This window comes from Crocodylus porosus, unplaced genomic scaffold (genome assembly GCF_001723895.1).
Source record: "Crocodylus porosus isolate Cpor-Errol unplaced genomic scaffold, CroPor_comp1, whole genome shotgun sequence".
In the NCBI taxonomy this organism is placed as follows: Eukaryota; Metazoa; Chordata; order Crocodylia; family Crocodylidae; genus Crocodylus; species Crocodylus porosus.
Genome location: NW_017728906.1, coordinates 128,817,595 through 128,836,094, shown reverse-complemented (window position 1 = coordinate 128,836,094; position 18,500 = coordinate 128,817,595). Strand labels below are relative to the sequence as shown.

The 18,500-nt window shown below is 41.9% G+C and overlaps 1 protein-coding gene across 4 annotated transcripts in view; it reads right to left on the bottom strand.

Moving 5' to 3' along the window:
• Window positions 1-18,500, bottom strand: part of KLF12 (Kruppel like factor 12) — a 368,523-nt gene that overhangs the window by 107,011 nt on the left and 243,012 nt on the right. For all 4 annotated transcript variants that reach the window (XM_019529799.1, XM_019529801.1, XM_019529802.1 and 1 more), the window contains one exon: window positions 8,177-8,312. In XM_019529799.1, the coding sequence (XP_019385344.1) occupies window positions 8,177-8,312 (136 nt within the window). The remainder of the gene's footprint in view (window positions 1-8,176; window positions 8,313-18,500) is intronic.

The window sequence follows — 18,500 nt, the reverse complement described above, 5'->3', positions numbered from 1 at the left end:
AGCCTGTCAGGAGCCCCGCAGCCCCAGTGAAATAGCTCTGTAGGCCAATCCAGCCTTTAGGCTGTATCTTTCATAGTTTCATAGTTTCTAGGGTCGGAAGGGACCTGAGTAGATCATCTAGTCCGACCCCCTGCCATAGCAGGAAAGATTACTGGGGTCAAACGACCCCAGCAAGGTGTTCATCTAACCTCCTTTTAAAGACTCCCAGGGTAGGAGCCAGCACCACTTCTCTTGGAAGTTGGTTCCAGATCCTAGCCGCCCTGATCGTGAAGTAGCACCTCCTGATATCTAGCCTAAATCTACCCTCTGCCAGCTTGTGACCATTATTCCTGGTCACTCCTGGCAGTGCTCGGGGGGAACAGGGACTCCCTCAATGCCTGCTGATCTCCCCTGACTAGTTTGTAACAGGCCACTAGATCCCTCCTCAGCCTTCTCTTGTGGAGGCTGAACAGGTTCAGGTCTCGTAGCATCTGCTCGTAGGGCCTGCCCTGCTGCCCCCGATAATGTGAATGGCCCTCCTCTGGACCCTCTCCATGTTGTCCACATCCCTCTTGAAGTGTGGTGCCCAGAACTGGATGCAGTACTCCAACTGCAGCCTGACCAGTGTCACATAGAGGGGGAGGATCACCTCCTTGGACCTGCTCAAGATGCATGTGTGGATGCATGACAAAGTACGGTTGGCCTTCCTGACTGCTTCCCCACACTGCCCGCCCATGTTCATCTTGAAGTCAATGATGACTCCAAGGTCCTTTTCTGCCTCTGTGCTGACAAGAGGGGAGTTCCCCAACCTGTAGGTATGGTGCCGGTTGTTCCTCCCCAGGTGCATCACTTCGCACTTGTCAGTGCTGAATCCCATCCTGTTCACATCCGCCCACCCTTGTAACCTGTCTAGGTCTGATTGTAGCCTGATGCTTCCTTCTGGTGTGCCCACATCCCCCCACATCTTAGTGTCAACAGCAAATTTGAACAGGATGCTTTTTACCCCCTCGTCGCTGATGAGGGGGTAAAAAGCACCCTGTTCAAATTTGCTGATGACACACCTTTAACACATCTATACTAGTACATTTCTACAACACAGCTCTAAATCAGTGTACATGCTTAGAATAATACCTTGATTCTGCTAACCATTCTTTCAAATTATAATTATTTTTTGTTCTGAACATATTTTGTACTGTCATATTAAAGAAGTACTTGAATATCTTGAAAAACTGTACAGGTGGGTCTAAAAGGGCCAAAATGTTCATTCTTAAGCAGAACACATGGACATTGGGAATTCTTGGGATGATGAAGCATAATACAGTACTGCAGAAAGAATTATTGTACAAATTGTCACGAGACATGAAAGTTTTGAGGTGCCAGTGTCCTTTAATAGAATATTAGCAATACACACCTAATTCTGAATAGAGTTCTATCAGATGTATGTGTTGTGAAGAGCCACAATATATTTACTGCATAAGCATACAAATAGTGAATGGAGTTTCACAGCTGTTAAGAGAAATGATGATACAAACCTAAGATGGTGCAAACCTAAGACTTTCCAAAATCTGCCTTCAGTTCCCTCTTCTGGGAAAGGCTTTCTGTGTGACCTTGAGCAAGTCACTTAGCCTAAATCCTACAGCTGGGCAAAAACTTTTGTCTCATTGTTCCTACCCTGCAAAAATGTTTAGACTTCGAAATTTTTCACATTCTGCATCACAATGAAATCAAGGCTTTTCCTTTTTTTTTTTGTTTTTTTGGTGAAAAACCTCAAACTAATCAAATGGTTAGTACATAACCCTAATTCTAGCTGATTGCCTTAACTGCTGGACTACAGAGCCAGTCTCCCTTAGTTACATTTCTTTTCCACAGAACATTTATTGTACTTGCATATCACATTCATCTCTCCCTAAAATCAGCCTTCCAAAACTGAAGTGAATTTATTTAGTGGGAAAGTTGGTTTTCTGCACTGGAAGGTATGGATGGTAGCTATAAAGACTGCTCTGCTTCTCTCGCTGATGACCCTAGATATGAAGAGGTAGAGTTCACTGTTCAGGGTCAGTGCTATTGCTGAATTGGCAGTAACTTCTGGCTGAGTGGCCGTGAAAAGGTTAACACTGTAGCTTTTGTTGATGCTGCAGAGTATACTCTACTTTGGTGGTCAGGACTGAGCGAGGACTGGAAAAAGATTTTTTTTTTCTTCATTCTGCCTTCTCTAAACAAGGTGTGTGTCTTTTATAAGGCCCTGTGATTGAAGTGACTATTAAATTCAAAGTGGAAAAGCTCTAAATGAAGGTAAGAAAAAAGGCCCACACCAGAATAACCAACAGCCCAGTGGCTAGAGCACTCTCTTGGCATGTGGGAGACCCAGGATCTTGCCCCAGCCTTAAATCAGAGTCCTGGGTCTTCCACATTCCAGGTAAGTATCCTAACTACTAAACTATTGCCTAGTGTGGGGGGAATCTCTCTCCCTTTCTTGTTTTGATCAGGAATTCCACCCTGGATTTGAGAAGCTATCCCAACAAAAGTTAAGTTGAAAATGATATATTCCGATGAACAGTCTCAGTGGGCATGTGTACATATGCTTTTATGCGCACCTAAACTTAATGCACATTAAGGTGATTTAGGCGTGTGTCTACACGTGCACATGTTAAGGTGCATTTGCAGGTATTCAGTGTAGGCATGAATAGCCTAAAATAACCATTTTTAAGACGCATTAAGGGCATGCACATGTAGACCCATGCCTTCAATGCACCTTAAAAATGGCTAATGTGCCTTAAATTAGCATGTGTAGATGAGCCCAGTGTTGATCATTTGGCATTATTCCATTGTGGGAAAAATATTGTTGAAATATTCTGGACAACTGCAAGTTCTCCATCTGTAAAATCAACTGCAAATCCATGCACGTTTCAAAGTGGGCAGGAAGGAGTGGTGGTGGTTTTAGCAGGGGTGGGTGTTTATTTAGATTCTGGAAAAAAACATGTTTTCTTATGGCTCCTGGGGACTCAGGACAAAGTAGTTTGACAGTAACCAGGGCAACAAGCTGAGGGAAAAGATTTCTACAATACACTGCACAAAGTTGGCAATGGCATCAGCTGAAGCAGAGGAAACCAATTCTACAACTATAGAGAATAAATGGATGATTGAAATACAATTCCAAAACTCAAAAGACAAAAATCAATTATAACAATTTACTTAATTTAATTCACGGGGTAAAAGGAGACAAGTTAAGATACCTGATCTGCCTACTATATACCCCATTTAGCAGTGCTGCACATGCGCTATTTGAATCCTTCCCTTGTCCCTGCTACCTTCCAGTTCTGGAGTGATGTTCCTTTCCTGCTGAGGTGATGCATTATCCCTGAGGGGAGACTTGGTAGCAGCCTACAGTTATATAAGAGAGGTACATCAGGATCTGGGAGAACAGGTGTTCACCAGACCTCCCCCCAAGGGATAACAAGGTCTAATGGCCATAAACTCCAGGAAAGCCGATTTAGACAAAAATCTAAAGAAAAAATTTCTTTATGGTGTGTGTGTCCAGGGTCTGAAACAGACTCCCTCAGAGGTGGTACAAGCACCTACTTTGGACTCTTTCAAAAAACGTCTGGATATTTTTCTTGCTGGAATCACTTGATCCCAGCTGACCTCCTGCTTATGGTGGGAAGGTTGGACTCGATGATCTCATGAGGTCTCTTCCAGCCCCTAATGTCTATGAAATCTATGAAATCTATAAATAGTTAACATGATAATCACAAAAATACAACAATGTTGCAAAATCATATCAATAACAACTATCTGACCTACCATCTGTAAGTTAGTCAATACCTCTATGCACAGGTTCACATATCTAAGCACCCCGTGGCATCCAGCTTAGTGGAGTGAGAGCTCACTGTATGGATAGTCAGCGTGGTGTGACTTCCAAGTAATAAAATGAATCTTCCAGGAAATTAATCATGGGTACAACTATGAGCACACTGAGTTCTTCACCCCAAACACCCCACACTAGTGCCAGCATACTGTAACCTCATGGGCCAGGAGGCAAAAGTAAAAAGATGCTTTATTCTAACATTAATTACCTTGCCATCCGTTTATCCTCCCCCAAATTATTTTAAACAGTCTTTTCTCAACAGGACTTCTTACCTAAAGCTCATTAAGCACATGAGAGCAACCACTGGGGGCAGAAAGTGACCAACTCTTTGAGCATCCATTCACACCCTTCTAGGGAGGGAGATGACATGCTGCGTCTAAGGAAGCATGGAAATATGTGCTGGGCCCTGTGTGGTTCTACTCTGCTCTTCTGTAGCCTGTCGGAAGATTCTTTCTCTGCCTTTCCGGACAACTCTAGAGCATGGCTGTCTAACTTCAAAGTGGTCAGATGCCAAATATCCCCGGGCTGCATCAGAATAGTCTGCACCACCATGAGACATGGGCCAGACCAGGTAAAGCCATAGGCAGCTCACTGTGGGTGCATCCAGATGAGTACAGTTGTACAGTATGTGGTGCCACAAACACGTTTGCAGAGCCACATACCGCGCAACCCAGATGTTCTCCATGCTGCAAGGGTGTGCTGCCCGAGTGTGCACTGCTGGGTTTTTGTTTCTGCGGGGTTTTTTGACCCTTGGATATTCGGGGTAAAAACCCACAGGAAAAAAAACAACAAAGCAGCTCATGGTTGGGCAGCATGTGCTGCTGAAAAGCGGAACCAGGCAGCTAGAGCTGTGCTGTGGCTGCTGGCCAGGCTCTGCCTGGCAGGATCCCTGTGGCTGTAGCCCCAAGAGATCCTCAGGACCCCAGGTAAGGTTGCTGTGGCCAGCACAGTGCCAAAAAAGGTTGGTCCTCACTTCTCTAGAGAATGTCTAGGGATTTAAGCCTGATTGCTGTCCTATACAGAGCTGTACTAAACCTCAAAGATAAAGGAGCTTCAGTGTCATAATTCCTGAGTTATACATCAATGTGAATTTTCCCGGTATTTTACAAATAAAGATAATACATGTTGTTTACAAACTAAAAAACAAAAGAACCTAAGCACTTAAAGCAAATAGGCCTAAGCACTGTTAGAAGCCAGAGTCAGATCAATGATGGACAGAGCAGGTACATGTAACTCAATCAGTTCAGTTGGGTCAACAAATGGTTATAAAAACCTGTTCAAAAGGGAGCGCTGCAAATATTGAAACCAGACAAAACTTAAAATAGTTGTTAAATAGTAGTTAAATATAGTTAAAATCTACTTTTCAGACAAAACAGCAGTGTCTAGATTGTTTTACAAATATTATAAAAGCGTTTGGCATGCTATTTAATTGAGCAAGAACAAATAGCAAGCAAGTTGCTTTTAGTATTTATACTGATGTCAGGATTTGGGGAGTAATTTTCTATGGTTAAAATATTAAGAACATGACACACAACAGCAATACAGGCAGAGGACCTCCAGTATATTATTAGAGGAATAATGAAGAACAAAACTGTTATACAGGCCTTCAAAACAATTATGTAATCTAATTGTTTGAGGGCAATTTTCAAAGACAACAAACCTAATTCGGTTAGGAGATCGTCAAAATGAACTAACACCAAAGCAAAGCTCTTTTCTACAGCTGCTGTCTTTTTAAAAGATGGATTTCCTTTCAAAGATTTTTTTAAAACTTTGCCATAGCTAAGTCTGCCCGATGCATTTAGTTATTCCAGGCGAATTGCTCATTTTTCCTCTGTTGATTTTGTATAAAATAATGAAGCTGCTTTTAATATAACCATTACATGCCTTGCTTTCTACTTGTCTTCAGACTAACACACTAACTACCTCTGGTTTACATCTGTATTAGTTCAACTTATGAGGATAGGCTTGATTCATAATTACAGGCTAACTTAAGACAACAACCTGAAAGAATCGGAATTATTTAGTTTGCAGAAGAGACTGAGGGGGGATTTGGTAACAGTCTTCAGATACCTGAGGAGTAGTTATATGAAGAATGAAGATAGCTATTTTCTGTCACCAGAAGGGTCAAGGGCAGGAAGCAATGGTCTTAAATTGAAGTAAGGGAAACTGAGGTCGATCTTTGAACTTTTACACCGCAATCTGTAAAATGTGGTGAGCAGTGTAGTTTTCATACACTTAACTTGGAATGGTCTAGTCAAGGATGTTTCTGCCTTGATCTAGATGACCTCCTGAAATCTGTCCCTACCTGTACTATGATTCTATTAGTTCATTCAAATGGGAAGTATTTCAAATACACATTAAACAACATTCTTCACATAAACTTACTATCACAATAAAAGTAAAAAATATTGTAGGTGTAGTATCACTAAGCTATTAACCTATATACCTATGTAATTAACTTAATTAACTTACAAAAATTAATTTTAAAAGTAGTCTGAACGTTGAGAGGAAAAGGCCCACAGCTGTCTGGCATCTCCTGTTATCAGAGCACGTATTGGCAACCCTGGCATTTTCTAAAAAGTCAAGAGTGCATGATAGCAGACTCACAGAGAAGGGGAAAATGCTGCCATGCCTTTAAAGTAAAGTTTCTCCCCTCAATTCCAATCTTCCCATCTGTCATGGACTAGCATGGAAGGCTCTCTTTAAATATGATGTATGAACAGTTCTATAAAAGGCTGAAATAATTTTAAATAAGTAAAATAATATTTCCTTGTCAATCATAAATTAAAGTACATGCAATGACCTCTTCCTTCTTCATTAATCATCTGGCACTACTTAGCACAAAACAGAGGTAGGAAGGCATGTTTTTATTTCTCTGGCCTATTATGTATTCTACAACACTTGACATTTTGGATCCTGGAGATTGTAACTAGCAAATTCAGAATGCGTAGTAGATTCATCAATCAGGCAGAGCTGTCAACAATAAGAAAGCTTTCCCCACCCTTCCTGTGAGAAGAACTTTCTCAGCATATTGAAAGAGGCCAATTAAAACGAACATCCTCTTCTTTCTACAACCTAATCCCTTCTTTGCTCGAGTGGGATGTAAGAAGTGGTGGCTGATTGTTACTTTGTTTGACTGGAATTTGAGGTACTCAAAGTCTAATTGGTGAAACAGACACCCCTTCTGGGATATGAGAGGCAGATCTCTCCTGAGATGTGATAACCTATTAGATTGGCCATATCTTCATACACATTATCGAGTCTTCCTGATGTTTGCACTGGAGAATCTATCTTACCCGTTCATAGTTTCTTTTTGAGTTCCAGAGATGTAACTTTAAAAATATTTTGGGAATGGTCTGATGGAACTGCCCAAATTTCACAACAAGTAAATTTAACCATTACGCACCTCCTCAGTCATATCTCAGCAAATACTGTTTTTGGCTTTTCTAGCAAGTAAAAAACAAAACTAATTGCTTTAGGGGTTTAAATGCAAGTAATAAATTATATGACAATAATGCATAATATCTGCATCAGGATTTCAAAGTTCCTGTCTTCTGATCTATTCTGCTGCAGGAATAGATTATTTTATAGCTCCAAACACAGGAGTGCACACCTAGGGACTCTATTCTGTTTCTAGCTCTGCCTCAGACTTCCAGTGTGACCTTTACATTTAACCTGCTTTTCCTCACCTATCAAATGGAGATGATAATACTTATTTGTCTCACAGTGGGTTACTTTCTAGCTGCCATGGTGATAGGATAGGCTTGTGTTTTAGTAACATTAATAAAGGCAAACATTTTCCAAAACACTAACAAAATAAAAATTAAACTAATGAGTTATAATTTGCCTAAAAATAAATAGAAAAATAACAGTAATGGAGAAACACCTAATTGGAAGCTCTTACTAATTTACTTTTATTTATGGTGTTCCTCAGGGGAACTGTGGGGAATTTGCTCTAAAAAGAAACCATAAGAGACCTCTCACTGCTACCATGAACCAAGGACTTTTTTTTAGACAGACTGAAAAATTTACAAAGGCTTTTTCTCTAAGCAAAAGAAAACCAAAAGTAGACCTTGCGATAAACAAAGGAAAAAGAATAATTCTGTTTTGATATTTGATCTAAGAGTATGCCAAGATAAAAAAATAAATAAAAGAGAGAGAGAAAGACAGTAATGTTCTCCTAAAGGGAATGAAGTTGAACAGAAAGATGCTTGCTAGTATGCCAGCTTAGAGCTAGGATGACATATCAGCAGAACAGTTGATGACTGGTGTTTCCATTAGCTATTGAACACCTTGGCAATAGTTACCTCACTCGGAGAATGTGATACTTACTCTTGTACAGCTCTGGCTATAGAGAGAGCCGTAGATCCAGTTTCATTAACGCTATCTAAGGTCACATTTGGCAGGTCATCATCATCACTGTCACTTTTAATGTGTCCGGGAGATAGGCCTCGGGGGTCCATTTGTGCTGAAAGAGAGACATGTAATGGATTAATACGGTTGTGATGAAATTAATCTTGTCCCAGAACAACATTAGGGTGTACAATACTTCCATCTACTTATACTGTATGGCACCATTCCCCTTTAGCTTACAAAACAGATGATGAATATGGAATCATGTGGTGATGCAGCTTCAGTTTATTGCAGTTACATACGAATGCTTTTGATTGAACTCAAATATGTACATACATGCATACTATAAATATGCCTTCTCCAAACTGACAGATAACTGACCAGAAACAAAACTGCATAACCTCTAAACATATATGTTGCCTTCAAGCCATCCATTTTGGCTCTGTTTCCTGGAGTTTGCTTTGTACAATTTTTGCACGCTGGAGGGGTAGGTCAAATTCCTGCTCCACACTATATGCCCTATGTGACCCTGTACCTCAGTTTTTCAATTTTAAAATAGATATAACAATATAGGGGATCTGAGTTCAACATTTGCCTGCAAGAAAAATGATTATAGTTCTGTTTTTAAGTTGTCATATCAATTCCCATTAATGATCTTACTTAAAATACATTTAGTTGGCTAATGTAATAAATTAGGCACTAATCTGCGAGGGTGGAGATAAATTTTCCTAAAAGTGGGATGACAGGTTGAGATGCCTTCCATCATATGCAGGGCTCCATAATGGGGCTATCAGTGGAGAAAGTGCCCTGTGGGGAAGGAGAGGGTCACTGCTCTACTGTAGTGCATAGAACCAATTGGTGGCCCCAAATAAATGGTAACCAAAGCAATTGCTCTCTCTACACTCCTTATATCAATGCTCCTGATAATCTATCAAATATTACAAAGGCAGGTGCACTTACTGATATAAGTTTTATAATATTACTTCTTCTGGGACATATTGTACAATTTAGTGGCCAACCTTTTCACTTACTGATCTGTGGTGGTACCAGAAGTCATTACATGTGGAAAGAAAAATAGTCAAAAAGTCAACGAAGGATTGTTGACTGTTTAGAAATAAAAGCCATTACACTAGAATGACACGGAGACATATATTGACTGCATCTACATCTTTGGAAAGTTATAAAAAAATGTTTCTTTGTTTCAGTTATTGTAAGCCTCAGGTTCTAGTTACACTTTTTCTAATCACATGGCATACACTATAGTACGCATTTTGTATTTAGACATCATTGATAATCTAGCAACATGATTTAAAAGTATTTGAATGTTCATAGCATCTGATTCTACTACAGAGAAAACCACTTGAAAAGAAATGTGATATTTGAGAATTCTTGATCCCCCAAATGGTTATAAACTGTTAGAAGCAACTGTATAATATGAAATAATTACCGTCAATTTTCTATTTCACTATAGTTACTGATTTTTAAAAGTGAAACTTGTCACACTAGTTTATTTGGGAACAAGTAGTTTACATGTTAAATGAGATACTATGAAAATTAATATGTGTAAATGAGTTTTAAACTACAGAAGACACAACATACTTTACATGGTTTTATAGCTAGAAACAACTAAGCGTTGCTCCCACTGATGTGAGATAACATTTGAGATTGCTAGGTCTTCTGAGTTTTGAATAAGTCTCAAGCGTAGCTTGGGAAAGAAATGTAGTAGTTGATTATATAGCTGCTTATTATATATTAATTTTTCAACTTTTCACCATACTTATTTTTAATAGAGAGTTTGGCTAAATTAATATGAAGCCTGCTGTCCAATACATTACAGGTCATTTACTGTTTTTTATTGTAAGTCTTGAAACACCTAAGGTGTGCCTACATGAAACATTTTACTGTCTCATTGTCTACACATGCATGGCAATTAGGGAGCAGTGGACTAATTTACTGCGCTGCCAGATAGTCCCATCAGTGGCATCTGGCAGCACAGTAGATTACTGCACTTAAACACACTTGTAGATAGTGACATCAGGATTAGTTTACTCTGGCTTTAATTGAGCCAGAGTATATTCAGTTGCATTAATTGCACATTTGGACATGCCTCTAGTATTCTTCTTAAAGCCCAACACCTTGAGTCATATGACAAGGTGAAATATCTCAATTTCATTTGAAATAGTAAGCTTCTAACCCAAGTGGTTGCAAGGAAATGTTTGAAAATATGACACAAGTGTGTCCTAATTGGATTGATGCTGAACAAAACAGAATCCACAGACTAACACTGAGCGTCTGCCAGTCCCCTCAACCCTCCCTAACATTCTTCTTAATTTCCCTTTTCAATGGTCTGTGCTCTTTTCTCTACCTCAAATTCACCTTAGGGCTACTTGTAGCCCTCATCCCTTAACTGATTTCTTCTTCTGTTGGGCATCTTTACACATGCTCTGGGGTGGAGGAGGGGAGTAGAGGGTGCTTTAATTAGAGTGGCTTCAAGCTTTAGTTAAAGCACCCCAACCACCATTTTGAAGCATGGGGATGCTGAATACATGTGATATGGAGGCTGCTCCAATGAGTGCTAATCCAGTCTGCTCCAACTGTACCCGAATTGTTGCTCATCTGTTTCCTACCTCTGACACCAGGCAAAAGAATTGAATATTGCAGCTTGTGCAGTGTAGCCAGCTGTAAGCAGCTGATCACTCTTGAGGTTTCAGACAATCAGCTGCCCATATGGTTCTTCTAAGGAAGTAGGCTAGCTTTAGATACTGCTTTCCTTCACAGCAGCCATAGCTGCCCTGATAAATAATCCAGCTGCACCAGATGGATGAGGGAAAGTTCAGCCTGATGGGCCAAGTCTCATCTCTGTTGCCAGCCACTTTGCCGCTAGCCTGTGTAATAGAGCAGATAGCCAGCACATGTATAGGTACCCTTTGTGGCCACTTGCCCCTTCCTGGACTCATGCATAGCTCCTCGGATGGCTTTTACAGGTTTTGGGGAGGAGGCTGGCTTTATAAATTCTTTAAATTTTTCTTCTCCCATAGCCTGTTACAAACTAGTGTAATGGGTGAAAGACCACAATAAAGTACTTTGCAGGCAGGACTGTTATTCCTTCCATTAGTTCTATTACAGGAAAGAAACAGATAAGCAAGAATTTGGGTATAGTGGCACCAGTTCCTGCAAGTTTGAAATGCCATAACATGATACAATTTTAGGGGCCTGATTCTAGAACTGACTGCCTGGCTACGGTGCACTGCAAGACTAGGGGTTTTTTGTATGGTGTCTTCATTATATGTGATTTTTCTCTATAAATAAATCCTTTATAGAATTAAAAATACCAAACAAAATGTTCAAAACCAGGTGGCCTACAGTAAGTTTTCAAATTCTCTACTGGATTCCTAATTAAAAGTAGCTTTATTTTCAGTTGCTGTGTGCTCATATCTCCTTGCTGAAAGCAGCAGCTTTGACTTTCATTTACAACATTTAAATACAGATTTAGGAGCTGTTGGCACCAAGGTTTATATATGCTAGTGACAGTTATTAAATGAGAATGAATAGGTTGCTATTGGCATATTAAACAATGGAGAGTGAGAGAGAATTAAGAGACTTAGGCTAGACGGAAAAGATAGGATAGCAGATGGGATATGAAAAAAAATGTAGAGCCAGTGACAGAATTTGCAAACAATGCGCAGGCGCTCCCACACAGCTATGCCTAATGCATCTTAAACTTAATTCATGCTCTGCCTTGCCTTCTATGCCAGCCTTTCTCTGGGCATAGGAACATAGGACTGGAGGGGACCTCCTGGATCTTTAAGTCCAGGCTCCTGCTGTCGCAAACAACCACATCTCCTATTCATGTACATCTCAAACTCCATCTTAGAACCCTTAACTAAGCTATAGTTTTGGTTTTGCTGAGTGTGAATGGGGTTGGTGTTAGGCAAATGGAGGCTAAATAAAGACAGTCAAAAAGCCCAAGGATAAATCAATTCAATCTTTGCAGTTTACTCTAAGCTGCATAGATTGAACTGATAAGCAAGTGAACAGACATTCACTTTTGATTCTGGAAATGCTGCCACATGCCTGCAGTGGCTCAGACCAGAAGCCAAGGAATGCTAGAGCATGCCTCTCTGCTCAACTGAAGCAGACAGCTTGGGCCAAGGCTAGCATGCCCATCCTGCAAGGGGAGGTTTGCTGGGGAGGTGCCACCTGGGATAGTGGAGGACTGTAAGTTAATTTGGATCTGGAGGGGATCTGGGACAGAAGTTCAATACACAGATTTAATCTAAATCAGTTAAATCCGATACTACATCCATCCAGGTTTATCTTAAACTAGTTTCAACCATTTTGAAAGCAGTTTACGTGCACTGAAACTCCTGTTGTGTTACAGATTTGAACTGGTTTCTGATCACTTATACCAATTATGTGTAATTTCTGTTCCAGGCTGGAGAGAAAGGAGTTGGGAATATTTTGTTAAGGGACAAAGTGCAGGAAAGGAAAAGCTCACAGACAGTTAAAAAATAAACATTGTGTATCTAGACTGAAAAGGCTGGGGAGACAGTGAAATTATTTAAGGATGATTGGGAGTCCAGAGATCTGTGCAGGTCATAAAGCACCACATCTTTATGAACCTCAAGAGTAAATGCTCTTTCTGTTGACTCAGTGTAAAGCAGCATTCCCCATTGTCACACACAGTCAGTAGGGACCCATGGTGCCTTTTTAACCAGAATAAGTGAGGGAAGTGTTTCCCCTCAGAAGGCAATCCTTCAAATGTACAAAAACTTATTGTAGTAAAAAGTTTTCTGCAGTGACTCCAGTAATTGAACTACTACTTCCGTAACCATCATGGGCACGTATTTTGAACTTTTATTAAGAATACTAAAATAATTGAACTCCAATACAGTTGCACAGTAAATATATATAAAAAATTATTTCTAATGTGTTTGCTGTTAGTAAAATGTCAGTTATTCATATTACATTTCCATAATCACTGCTATCAATGCTTTCCCTATATGAACAAAAGACTGAATCTATGAAAATTTTCATCATCTGATAGTTGCTGAAGTTTTAGAAAAGTTCTGTTGTGCTAAAACAGATCTGAACTATTTATATTAATAACAAATCTTACATTTAAGTTGAGTAATTTTGAATACTGATTTCAAAAGCATTTTAAAAACATTGTACTGCTGTGCCACTGTACAATCACTGATACTTAACTGCTTCTGTTGGTTTGCGCTAAACATCCCATATTGGCTCCTGATTACACAAAAAAGAATTTAGATGAGTTTAGCTTTCAGGAAATAGAGAAATAAAGAGCAGTGCTTTGCAATCACTTATTCACACATTTCCATCAATGATTCTTGATCTTTAAAAGTGCTATGATAGATCTGCTTTATCAAATGTAGCCCACCCTTAAACAGCCTCTGAATTGTGCTGAGTTTTGTAGCCATTTAATGATGTGAACAAATACCCAATAAAACCCATCAATCTGACTGTAATCCAATAAGACATGAAAAATAGGTGAAAAGGGTAGTACACAGGTGCACTGTTGCTGCCCCTGACAGTTTCAAATTATTGTAACCGTATTTCTTATCAAATTTTATTGAAATGGGTGGAATAGAAATTCATCTCACCATTAGGTAGGCTAAAACTAGCTAAAAGTAATTTCACATAAATATACTATCTTTGATTTAATCAAATCTTGAAGTTTAAGATGACTGACATATTTAACAGTATGAGAAAACTAGGAAATAATCACTAGTTTTGCTTCCTTTTTTTTAGCTAAGCCATATAGAGTTAATTAATACTCAAATGACTCATTAGGGGCCAATGGGTCTTCAAGTAAAAATAAAGGAAGAGAATACCAATGCCCATGGCATGTTTAATCTAAATACTTCTGTTTTCTGAATTAAATTAACTCTTGTGCTAATGGCTATGTAAATATATGCAGGCAGACCTGCTGAAGTGTCATGACGTAATAACAATTAAATCATGCTTTTAGTTGCTCTTTTAAAATGATTAAAAATCAATTTATGCCTTATGAATGAGGCTATGAAATTAACAGTTATCAGATGTTGGTTTGTTTTTCTTTCATATATTAGACTTCACACTATGTTCTATGAAAAATGTATTCTACTCTGCATACTAATAGCATCATTGTAGTTTCAGTGTACAATGCTTATAAAACAATTTCAAAACACAAAATAGCTAGAATATCCAACACAGCAACCACAAACAGATTATAAAATAATTAAACTCCTGACTACTTCCCCTACCAGTGATATTCCATGGAAAAAAGTTTCCTGCAGGAATCACTAAGTAAAATTCTATGTTATTTGAGACATCATACCAGATCAAGGGTTGGCAATCCTTTTCAGGTCATCAGCTGGATGGACTCAATTAAGGTCAGAGGTGGGTTACTGCATGGTATGTGGCTGCTACACAAAAAAAGCACCCGCCCCAACTTTTTTTCCCTACCATGGTACAGGGAGAGTGTCCACAGACAGCACTTGTTCCTGTGACAGTAGGGGGAGCTAACTGCTGTGTGTCCAGTTCTGGGCGCTGCACTTCAAGAAGGACATGGAGAACCTGGAGAGGGTCCAGAGGAGGCCACTCATATGGTTGGGGGCCTCCGTGGCCAGCCCTGTGAGGAGAGGCTGAGGGACCTTGTGGCAGGACGCGACCTAGGGGTGCCATGAACTCCCCTACCGCCCCCTACCTACTGTGCCAAATCGGGTCTAAATGCACCCTCTTTATGTCGCCCGCCACGTCTTTGCTGGTAAATATTGTTAAAGGGAGGCTGCCTTCTTGCCCTCCTTGGCACGGTGCCTTGATGTATCGGGGCTCTGCCTAGTTGCCTGCCCGCACCCTCGCGGGCACCTCCTGGTTTCTCCCTGCAGCTCTCATAGCCCACACCAGGGCCTGTCTCCCCACGGCTCTCGCCCCCACCGGGGCCTGTCTCGCCTTGCATTTCCCACGGCTGTCACCTGAACCGGGGCCTGTCTCACCTGGTGATTCCTGCGGCCCTCGCAGCCCGCACCAGGGCCTGTCTCCCCGCAGCCCTTCCACGATTGCCCCCCGCCCGGCTTGCCTTTATATGATCACCCTCGCAGGGGCTTTTGCCCTCACAATACTGCCCACTGGGGCCTTGCTTACGCTCGCACTGGGGCCTTGCCTCATGATTCCCTGCCCGCACTGGGGCCCTGCCTCGCGACTCCTGCAATCGGGGCTCAGGTGGCTGTAGCCATGCCTGGCCTCCGGACCCCTTTCCGGATCCTACGCCCCACTGGGGCTTTGCTCAATAGGGCTCAGGCAGCCTCGGCCTTACCTGGCCCTCGGACCCCCTTTCTGGGCCCTACGCCCCACTGGGGCTTCCCACAATTGGGGCTCAGGTGGCCTCGGCCTTACCTGGCCCCAGACCCCTTCTCTGGGTCTTGCGCCCCACTGGGCTCCTCCCAATACTGCCTAGATTGGGGCCGGGGTCGGGACAACCCAAAATGCAGCACCCTCTCCGGTGCCAGGAACCCCCCCCCCCCACTACTGGGGAGCTCCTATGAGGCCTCCTCCACCCCTACAGCCTCATCCGGTCCTCCAGTGTAATACAACCAAAACAGAAAACTACCACTCCTGTGTTCCAACACAAATTCCAAGCCACCTGGCTAACCTTCATATATATCCCTGCTAGGGTTTCCTCCACCCAGTATCATCATGCAGATGCTGCTCAGGCCATCAGGCTTCTCTGTTATGCCTGCCCTGCTTGCTCCAGCAGAGCTCTACCCTCCTTGGCTGCCAGAGGGGAACTGCCTTCCAGCCTGAGCCTGGCTGTTTATAAAAGGCCAGGCCCTGCCCCCTTCCAATCAGCTGACTAGACTGGTTGCCCCGGCAACCCGCACCTGTGCTGCCCTGGTGACTGGCAGCTGAGCCCATATTACCACTTGTCAGTAGCAGGCACCTTAGTGCCCTGCTACAGACATGAATCTCTTCAGTCTCCACAAGAGGAGACTGAGGGGAGATCTTGTGGCTGCCTACAACCTTATCAGGGGCCACCAACAGGGACTTGGGGAAAGTCTGTTCACCAGGGCCCTCCTTGGAGTCACTAGGAACAATGGCCACAAGCTGAGGGAGGATAGGTTTAGATTAGATATTAGGAAGAACTACTTCCTAATACTGTAAGGGTGGCCAGAGCCTGGAATCGGCTTCCCAGAGAGGTGGTGCTCTCATCTTCCCCGGAAATCTTCAAGAGGAGACTGGATAGGCACCTGGCTGGGGTCTTATGACCCCTCCCACTCCCAGTGCTCCTTCCTGCCCATGGCAAGGGGTCGGACGAGATGATCTGTCTAGGTTCCTTCCGACTCATTGATTCTATGATTCTAAAGCCTCCTGCTGCCATGGAGAAAAGCTGTGGCTGTAGACAGTCTCCCCATGCCACCACAGGGAAAACCAGTGATGGCTGGATCCTAGTGTTCACTCACCACAAACCCTCCTGCTTCTGACACAAACTGGGTCAATCCAGCTGCTGAAGCCCCAAGTCTGTGGGCCAGGTTAAATGGCTCTGTGGGCCAAATCCATACCACAGGCCACAGGATGCCAACCCCCTATACTAGGTAATCTTGGGATCCTGGTTTTCTCTGATAAAAAAAACCAAAAACCCAATTTTCAGATACCAAGATAAGCCAAAATCCACATTTTCCCTTGATTAAAATGAAATGCCACTATAGTTGGTTTGGATTATACATGGTTCCCTCACTTCATGCTATACATGAGTTCCTGGGAAAATGGTGCATAACTGGAATTTGCATAGAGGGCACCTACTTTACAATGTAACAAATAGGGATACGTTCCAAGACCTCAGCTATTCTGGCCCCCAGACGCATTTCTACCACTTTTACAAGACACTTTTGGTATTTACCAACAGTAGACAGTACACACAAGCACAAAGCACAACTATAATGGGGATGGCAACTACAGAAACACGTGTTGCAGACAATGGGCGAGGAGGACAGATTCACACAGGAGACTATATTTGGTGTGCATCACTCCCACAACGCACAGCACAAAGCAGCTGACTGTGGGCTTCCACCACACCGATCACATAACACTGAATTTTCCTTGCGTATAAGGAACTTTTGGTATAAAAAGTGTCATCGCATAAGAGCAAATTTGCACATATGGAACCTGCATAAAGCGAGGGAAACCTGTAATGGCATTTCATTTTAATCACGGAAAAATGTGAATTTTTATATCTGAAAATTGGGGATTTTTTTTTTTGTTTTTAATCAGAGAAAACCAGGATCCCGAGGTCATTATGGTTTCTTATTTTTAATGGCTGCCTCCATTTCCTCTGAATAACAATGAATCCAACCAGGCCAAATACTAAGCAGAAGGACTTGTGCACATCCCTGTCCTCTTAGTTAAGCCCTGGAAATAGGTTAACTCATAAATTTTGTTTCATACCATAAGTTGGAGTCTACTGCCAAAATGAGGATAGATGGGACTGCCACGTCTATATTGTGCAGTACCTTTGAGAGGCATAACTTCAAAGGCACAGAGGTCAGAGACACGCAAGAGAGACACTAAACCCTCCTTCTGCTGAGGGATACAATCCTTATAAAAGTGGGTGCTGTAAGTCATGGAGTACTGCAGAACACCTGCCATCAGCAACAACATGTGCATTGCTGCAACCCCCTATCTTAGCAGGAAGCTGTATGCTAACAAATAAGAATGTAGCCATTAAAATAAAAGTATGTGAATATCAATATCTAATATTTGTGATTAGATCTCTGGCCACATGAGGCAAAAATATTCCATAGATTTCATACACATTAGGGCTGGAAGGGACCTTGGAAGATCATCGATACTAGCCCCCTGCCCAAAGGGCAGGAAGTCAGCTGGGGTCATGGGATTCCAGCAAGATAAGCATCCAATTTTTTCTTGAAGGTGTTCAATGTAGGTGCTTGAACCACCTCCAATGGCAGGCTGTTCCAGACCTTAGGGGCTCGGACAGTAAAGAAATTCTTCCTCATATCCAGCCTGGAACGGTTTTGTAGTAGTTTATGACAGTTCGACCTCGTCATCCTTTGGGGCGCTCTGGTGAACAAATGTTCCCCCAGATCCTAGTGGTCACCCCGATAAACTCATAGGTGGCCATCAGATCACCCCTGAGCCTGCGCTTTTTTAGGCTAAAGAGCCCCATGGCTCTCAGCCTGTCACGGTAAGGTCTGTTTTCCTGACCTCTGATCATGTGCGTGGCTCTTCTCTGGACTCTCTCAAGCTTCTCTACATCCTTTTTGAATTGTGGAGCCCAAAACTGGAC